We start from the raw sequence: 9,241 nt of genomic DNA, 5'->3' as shown, positions 1-9,241 counted from the left end.
TGTTCTTGTGTTGTGCTGGCTGTATCAAATTATCCAAGTCAAATGTTTATTTACTCATACGAGACAGGCAGGTAAAACAAACTGAAAGTTTAATTGAGAATTCTTCATCATTAACTGCGGGACTGAGAATTACAGTTGGGTTTTATATAGTTGTGTTTTCTGTTTTAATAAAAACATGGAAAGAATAGTTTATATACATGTACATTGGACAATCACATCAACATTTTTACACATAATACAAGTTCATGTATATAGCAGCAGCATATATTTAATACTGTTTCATTTTCTACATGAAAAAATACAGCTTTAATTTACAAAACCACTTAGGACTTTCGGAGGGAAAGAGAAACTGTTGTGTACAAGTTTCTGACATTAGGCCATCTTGTTGCAACACATTCAGACTCGAACTCTTGTAGCGTGGCACATTAAAAATGAGAGTATCCAGATTTTCTTTTTCTGAAAAACAACAATAATCAAAGATCAGATGAAGAATGTTAAAACCCATTTTTTGATCTAAATATTATCACCATAATGTCTAACATTTGCGATACCTTCCTCAAGCATGGGTAAGTAATATTTGCTTGAGGTATTGATGCATTCTGCTTTTACATATCAGACAGATATGTAAAGCATTGCTTTAAAGCTCAGTTGTTTCTTATATTGACCAAGTTTCACATAAATCTAATTAGGAATCACTCTAACCAGCAATGTCGATTGCAGCGTTTAATTAGTTGAGGGATGTGGTTATCAAGTCGACTGGCTGGAAACGGATCAATAGTACTCTAGTGAGAGGCTGTATTTGCTCAATAAAATCTTGACACTGGCACTGAATCAGTGCAATAAAGATCAGAAAGGAGCAAATTACTTGAATGAATCGCAAAAGAAATAGCAACAGTCTCCTTTTCCTATCCCTCGGCCAACTCAGTGATTGGACTGAAACCAACTGCAGTGCCCTGGGAAATGTATGTTTATTGTAAGAGATATGCTATCATAAAACTAGGTGTGCCATAAATTCACATACAGACACACAAAGAAGAGCTCAGAGAAGGTCGGTTCTTATCTGTATACTTGTTTCTTTACTTGTCTTTCACAATCAACGGGAATCTCCCAGCTGAGTTTCGGTGTTCCTTGTACAGTTAGTGGAAATACATTGGCTAGATTACATTACTATGAGTTGAGGTTTATATACTATAGATCATCAAATGTCAAAATTTCTGTTAATATGAATATGTCATATATATTATTTATGTTTGGCCTACCTAGAGCAATCATATCCTCCCCATCCTTGGCTGCAATGACACCTGTTGGGTCGGATACACCTTCCTCCATTCAAACAGGGCATGGAACACACCGCTAAGAACACACACAAAATACTCCCATTAACCAATAATTCACCACTAATCCAGTGCATATATTTATACTTTATAAATGTATTGCTACATCATCAAAGTACTGCAGTTCAGGCTTTATAGAACGTGTATAACTTGTTTTCTTTATCGTGGTGCACTTTGGCATTGTCTTTCTAAGAAAAAGCATAGGAACTAAATTCTTTCTTTTATTTATGCATACATTCACACAATGTGCTTTGGAGAGCAACCAGGAAGGTTCATCAAAGGGGACATACCCTGTAATTTAAGAGGACTTAAGGATTTGTCGAGACAGATAAAAAACAAAGAGACAAACAACCTCAGAATGTGAACCAGCAAGTAAAACCTGTACAGCAAACACTGCGGGTGAGGTAAATGCACACATTTATAGTTCTGCTGGTGGTGTTCTTAATAAGTATAATAAAGTTTCATTGATAGATGTAAAAAAAATAATGTGTGTGGTATTGTAAATGAGTCCTTGTCCTTTATAAGTCATTAATTATGCAGATGATCACAGTACTGTGAAAGCAAATGCACATCAAAATGATAAATAAAAACTTTGTGTCTTGAGAAAAGAAGCAGTTTCAGAAATTAAATTGTTAGTTCACCCACACATTTATTACTCACTCTCAAATCCATAAGACCTTCGTTTATCTTCGGAACACAAATTAAGATATTTTTGATGAAATCCGAGGGTATCTGAACCACGCATAGGCAGCAATGTTATTGCACTTTTCAAGGCAGAGAAAGGTAGCAAAGACATCGTTAAAATAGTCCATGTGACTACAGTGGTGCAACCCTAATGTTATGAAGCGACGAATACGTTTTTTGTGCAAAAACATAAAAATAATGACTGTATTCAACAATTTAATCTCTTCCCTGTCATTCTCCTATGCTGTTTATGTTGTAGACACAGTGCAGCGCTTCCTGGTTCTACTTGAGAACGCCGTCTCAGTATTGGCCGGCTCCTGCGTCAGCATCACACACGTGTCATGCTGCTCACGTGTATAGCGTCGACCAATACTGAGTTGGCATTCCCGGAAGAACCAGGAAGCGCTGCACTGCGTCTACAACATAAACAACGTTTAACATTAAAGGTGCCATCGAACGTTGTTTTTTACAAGATGTAATATAAGTCTAAGGTGTCTCCTGAATGTGTCTGTGAAGTTTCAGCTCAAAATACCCCATAGATTTTTTTAAATTAATTTTTTTAACTGCCTATTTTGGGGAATCATTAAATATGAGCCGATTTATGCTGTGCGGCCCCTTTAATTCTTGTGCTCTCCGCCCACGGAGCTTGCGCTTGCCTTAAACCAGGGGTACTCAAGTTCAGAGGCCAAGAGGGCCGCATTTCAACCAAATGAAACGCGAAGGGCCACAAGTTATAACTTGGATCGTAAGACTTTTTAGGCCTACTTAAGACAATATTTGTAGTTTTACTGTTTATTTACTAAAAGTGCAGTTTATTATCTAGCTTAATAGTCTTAATAGTATGGTGTCCTTTTTAAAGTGTCACTTAACATGATAAATGGCATTTAAAAAAATGATTAATAGCTTGTCTTGCTGTATTCTTAATGTACAAATGCATAAAGAAAAACAAGAACTGATGAAAAGAAATCCTTATTCATTCCTTATTCATCCTTATTTCATTTCTTTTCACAAGAAATTTAAGGTCTGGCTGTTGTTCACTGGCTGATAAGAGTTTGTCCGTAAGACGAAAACATTGCACTTTTTTTTATAGTCTTTTTATACTCCATTGCACCTTTTTAACAGTTTTTATAGCACCTATTTATACTCAGAGAATAAACGTTTTATTATTTATATTATTATTACCTTTTAATTTGGTAAGAATCCAAAAATCTTTTTTTTTTTTTAAATGTTCAATCACAATGATAAATAAGATATTCTCCGTGAGCTCAATTATGTGATGACAGATCTTTAATGGGAGCGCTGCTTGCTTTCTGTTTATAACACATTGACATTAAGAATAAAAGGTGTGTTTTTCATGCTGCTCGGCAACTTACACACTGCAAAGTTTGAGGAATGTCAACTGCATTTCATCATGGAAAAATAAGGTTACTTTGTTTTTTACTTGCGCGCACAGTCTCGAGCCTTTGATGGCATTCACGAACACAAGTGCTCGACACATGCGCACTAGAGAGATTCATGCTTGTCTAGTCTTTTTCGCTCAAATAGTTACAATAAAATGTCTTTGTACTTGTTTAAAATTAGAGTTGCTGGTATCTTTTAATCCCCTCAAACGAGCGCTCTTCAACACGGTCGGCTATTGTGTTTGTTGTTACTCTTGTTCCGTCTTATCCGTTTCTTTTCAGACTGAAACAACAGCCCGTTTCAGTGCTGACACCTTGTGGACAAACTAAATTAGTGCAAAAACTATTCAATGCGCGCGTGCAAAGTGCCTTCAGTTTATATTGTTCTTTGCGGTTAGAAAAACTGTGCTGCGCGCGTACACTATACGCGTTCTCTGCTGATGATTACAGTGTCACGCGCACTGTACGCCTACCCTTGTGTACGTGTAAAAAAAACGAAGTAATATTCACGCTAATTTTAGACGCAAATTATAATAAATATACATTTATATGTAGCATGATGCGGGCCACAAATTTAATGCTGACGGGCCGGATGCGGCCCGTGGGCCGCCTGTTGAGTACCCCTGCCTTAAACAGTGCCTAAACAAAGTTCACACAGCTAATATAACCCTCAAATGGATCTTTACAAGCGTCATGCATGCGTCGGATTATGTGAGTATTGTATACTGTTATATTGTTTACATTTGATTCTGAATGAGTTTGAGGCTGTGATCCGTGGCTAACGGCTAATGCTACACTGTTGGAGAGATTTATAAAGAATGAAGTTGTGTTTATGAATTATACAGACTGCAAGTGTTTAAAAATGAAAATAGCGCCGGCTCTTGTCTCCGTTAATACAGTAAGAAACGATGGTAACTTTAACCACATTTAACAGTACATTAGCAACATAATAACGAAACATTTAGAAAGACAGTTTACAAATATCACTAAAAATATCATGTAATCATGGATCATGTCAGTTATTATCGCTCCATCTGCCATTTTTCACTGTTGTTCTTGCTTGTTTACCTAGTCGGATGATTCAGCTGTGCAGATCCAGATGTTAATACTGGCTGCCCTTGTCTAATGCCTTGAACATGAGCTGGCATATGCAAATATTGGGGGCGTACATATTAGTGACTCCAACTGTTACGTAACAGTCGGTGTTATGTTGAGATTAACCTGTTCTTCTGAGGTCTTTTAAACAACTGAGATTTATATAAGAAGGAGGAAACAATGGAGTTTGAGACTCACTGTATGTCATTTCCATTTATTGAACTCTTGTTATTCAACTATGCCAAGATAAATTCAATTTTTCATTCGAGGGCACCTTTAAGATTGAACCACTGTAGTCAAGTTGACTATTTTAACTATGTCTTTGCTACCTTTCTGGGCCTTGAAAAAATGCAGTGACGTTGCTGCCCATGTATGGTTCAGAAACCCTCAGATTTCATTAAAAATATCTTAATTTGTGTTTCGAATATGAACAAAGGTCTTACAGGTTTAGAACAACATGAGAGTACTTAATGACAGAAATCTCAGTTTTGGGTGAACTAACCCTTTAAGTCAGATAAAAAATCACTATACAAACCAAGATATCGACTTAAATGGTAACAAATAAAATATGTTTGAATATATAAAATAATACATTAAACCTAATTTAAATTCATGAATAACACGACTGTTTTATTGAAATTAATATTTGTGACATTGTGAGCTTGTTTTTTTTTTTTTTTTGATTAAAATGTATATATTTATATTTATTACTATAATATAAAGTATGTTTTTAGATGCCGGTCAACTTTTTCATAAATTTCATTAACCTATTAAATGTTTTGCAGTTCACTTAAATAGTGTTTGTACATATATGTAGTTTGACATCATTATTAAAATATAAATGTCTCAATTAATGTGAGTTCATAAAACTAGAAGTATAATAATTGCTGTATAAAATAATTTTAGATGAAGTATAGCATATCACACCACTGTCACTGCTCAACATGTCATGTCAACTGCCCCTATGCGTTTTCAATAATTGTGTTTTGTTTCACTGCTTGAGCTCCTGGGATCTTCTGGATATCACTATTAGTAGCCTGTTGTAACAGGTGTTGCCTGGCAACAACATGAGCATGACACAGGATGACCCAGGAGAATGAGCCACGGCCCCATCCCACCATGAGGCCATTCTGTCTAAAATCACTGTAATCACTCCACCCTACATTTAAACTCTTAAGTTTAATTAGTTTATCATCATCTTTAGTTAACAGTGAGAGATATTTCCCTAAATAGCATTTTTTACATTTGAACTAAGACTTACGCTAACATGTAAGATCACAGATAGCTTGAGGTAAATGGCAGATGTTTTCTAAGCTCCATTAATCGGCTGTAATTAAATGCTGTGAGGTTATCACTAATTGTCTAATTTGTCTCAACTTGTCAAGACTGAAAAAAGCAGATGATGTTTTTGTAGATTTATTATCATATTATTGTTCAATTGATTCTATTGTTCTCCTCATTTGTAAGTCACTTTAGATAAAAGCATCTTCTTAATGATTAAATGTAAATGTATTACTCATTCAAGATCCACAACGTTAAAGGTTGGCTGAGTGGTCAACTAGTTCTGCTACTAAGCATTATTTATTTGAACACAAACACACACTCTTACCATTGTGGCAACGTGTGCCCGTCCATCCTGCTGGACATTCACACTGGTATGGAGCGACACAGCGCCCTCCATTGAGACACGGTAGGATGCAGATCGCTGCAAAAAAGAAAAAAAAAGGCACATGCACTATGAAATTGTGTAACATTTGGGTTGAAGCCACAGACAGAAATGCAGCTTGGTTTGTGGGATGACTAGCAGCGCTTTTTAGGAAGCTGTTGTGATGCATACTGTTTTTATACATGACTGCTGTCATGTAGAAATATTAATAATCTCTGTTTGTGTATGCTGTTGTTGTTATTGTGCATGTTTGTGTGTGTACTTACGCTCCTCGCAAAATCGGCCCATCCATCCCTCTGGACAGGAGCAAGTGTTTGGTCTTTGGCACACACCTCCATTCTGACATTGGGCCCAACACACAGCTGTACAAACACATGATTAGTACAATAATGAAACTGACACGATCTTAAAAAAGCAGAAATTGTACACAGTGCCAATCTCCAACAGAATTCTAACAGAAAGACATGCAGCATTCAAAGAACTAGATGTTAGCTGTTCAGACTGGTGTGAAATTGCACTGATCAGAGTTCATTTCTGCAAGTACCCAAACCAGTGCTTGAACTGGGCCGGTATACACCGGTATGCAGTACTGGCACTTCTATATTTTAAGCTGAGCATACCCTCACTTTTTCTTGCATACTGGCACTTCTCACATGTTGCAGGTACAAGGGGCGTCACTAGGCCCTTTTTTTAAATTAAAATGTATTATTATGAATGTGGCATTAGATTAACATAATGTACAGAAATTATTAAAACACAGTCACACTGTGAAAATGATTTGTTGGTTTAACTTAAAGTAGCCTAAACTGGTTGACTTAAAAATTTGAGTTCATTTCAACTCAAAATTATTCAAAGAAACAAATCAGTTTATTTAACAGAAACTCAAAATATTATGTTATCTGAACAACGTTTGTGAACCTAAGGTGATTTGACAAAAGATTTGTGAAAAGTTGTGATAAATCATGAAAATATTTTGTACAGTGCAGTGGCAGACAGCATTGCACTGATTTAAATTGCTTATCAGACTGAATGACAGAGACAGAGAAACATCATTGTTTCATTCTACTAAATAATGAGGCAGCAGCTGACTGTGACATTTATAGCCTTAGTGTAAAGGGATTTGTGGTTTTTGATGTCACTCTGAATTATAGAAGGGGCAAATTGATGGATTCATATTATGTTATTTTTTTTTAAATAGAAAACAAAAAAGGAATGGTTTAACATAGGGCATATTAAACCAATCTAGACAATTACAGTAATATAAGGTTTGACTATATTCTAAATTAATATTAATTTAGAACTTTCCATCGGTATGAGACAAAATGTTGTTTTAACCTCTTTCTACTTCCCATATATTCATGCATGTACAGAAATTCACACCACGCCCAACAGTTCTCGCTTTCTAATAAAGGAGTAAAGCCACAGAGAGAAATGCATCTTGGTTTGTAGGATGACTGTTAATGAGCTGTGCTTTTTAAGAAGCTGTTGTGACGCCTTCCAGCACTGACTCAAAATAACTGAGCTAAAGACTCAAAGACCAAAAGAGAGGCAGAGAAGGGCAATGTTAAAACATTAACATGCCAAAAATTAAAGCTCTATTTAGTGAATCATTCATGCTTTGTTAAAAAAAGTGACATCCATACCAAAGCCCATCCTTATAATCTCTGTGAGACAACGCTGTTGTTCAATGGCAATTAAAATAAATTCTGGCCCCGCATTTGTCAATATAGCATTCTAGCTATGCTAGAATAAAAGTGACATTAACAGTTGGCTATACTGCATATCATTACACCTAAAACATTATTATTATATACTGTTCATGTCAGATACTATAACTTCAAGACAATTAAAATTATTATAAAATAATATTTTATAAGGAGCTTGGGGTAATACTATATCCAAAGACAAAGCCTTATTGCACTCACGTTAAAAAAGTTTGGGGTCAACAAGTTCTTCTGAACTTTCTATTCATCAAAGGAGCCTGACAAAAATGTATCACAGTTTCCACAAAACTATTAAGCAGCACAAATGTTTTCAACTGATGAAAATAAGACTACGGAAGAGGATTAGGGCCAAGCAATAATAAAAAAATAAAACCATCTCGAGATTAAAGTTGTTAAATTTCAAGAAAAAACTTGTTACATTTCGAGAAAAAAGTCGAGATAAAATGTTGAGAATAAACTCATTAAATTACGAGAAAAAAGTCGAGATAAAATGTTGAGAATAAACTCATTAAATTACGAGAAAAAAGTTGAGATAAAATGTTGAGAATAAAGTCATTAAATTACGAGAAAAAAATTGTTAAATTTCGAGAAAAATGTTGAGAATAAAGTCATTAAATTACGAGAAAAAGTCAAGATAAAATGTTGAGAATAAAGTCTTTAAATTAGGAGAAAAAAACTCGTTAAATTACGAGAAAAAGTCAAGATAAAATGTTGAGAATAAAGTCTTTAAATTAGGAGAAAAAAACTCGTTAAATTACGAGAAAAAGTCAAGATAAAATGTTGAGAATAAAGTCTTTAAATTAGGAGAAAAAAACTCGTTAAATTACGAGAAAAAGTCAAGATAAAATGTTGAGAATAAAGTCATTAAATTACGATAAAAAACTCGTTAAATTGCGAGAAAAAAGTTGAGATAAAATGTTGAGAATAAAGTCTTTAAATTAGGAGAACTCGACTTTTTTCTTGAAATTTAACGAGTTTTTTCTCATAATTTAATGAGTTTATTCTCAACATTTTATCTCGACTTTTTTCTCGAAATGTAACAAGTTTTTTCTCGCAATTTAACAAGTTTATTCTTAACTGTGGCGACCCCAGGGCGGGCGAGAGCCACGAGGGAACGGCGCGAGGCCGGTGGCGCGAGTGTTAACAAGCATCACCTGGGAGGCGCACCGGCCTTGAGTCCCTCACGGAGGAGCTCCGGGAGCATAAAAGGAGGAGCGACTACAGTGAAGGACGGGAGAGGACCAGGCCTGGACTTTATTTTATGGTTTATTATGTTTGTGTGGCCAGCAGACGTCCGCGAGGGTCTGCCGGCATTACTTTCGTTTTGTTCTTTGTTTA

General features: G+C 35.4%; 1 protein-coding gene across 5 annotated transcripts in view; it reads right to left on the bottom strand.

The window, feature by feature from the left end:
- Nucleotides 1–133: 133 nt before the first annotated feature.
- Nucleotides 134–9,241, bottom strand: part of svep1 (sushi, von Willebrand factor type A, EGF and pentraxin domain containing 1) — a 107,848-nt gene continuing 98,740 nt past the window's right edge. For all 5 annotated transcript variants that reach the window (XM_067401497.1, XM_067401499.1, XM_067401501.1 and 2 more), the window contains 4 exons: nt 6,446–6,541; nt 6,123–6,218; nt 1,260–1,353; nt 134–456 (listed from right to left, as the gene is read on the bottom strand). In XM_067401497.1, coding sequence (XP_067257598.1) covers nt 426–456; nt 1,260–1,353; nt 6,123–6,218; nt 6,446–6,541 — 317 coding nt within the window. In that variant the 3' untranslated portion in view covers nt 134–425. The remainder of the gene's footprint in view (nt 457–1,259; nt 1,354–6,122; nt 6,219–6,445; nt 6,542–9,241) is intronic.

This window comes from Chanodichthys erythropterus, chromosome 11 (assembly GCF_024489055.1).
Source record: "Chanodichthys erythropterus isolate Z2021 chromosome 11, ASM2448905v1, whole genome shotgun sequence".
NCBI lineage: Eukaryota > Metazoa > Chordata > Actinopteri > Cypriniformes > Xenocyprididae > Chanodichthys > Chanodichthys erythropterus.
This window is presented reverse-complemented; position numbering and strand designations above follow the sequence as displayed.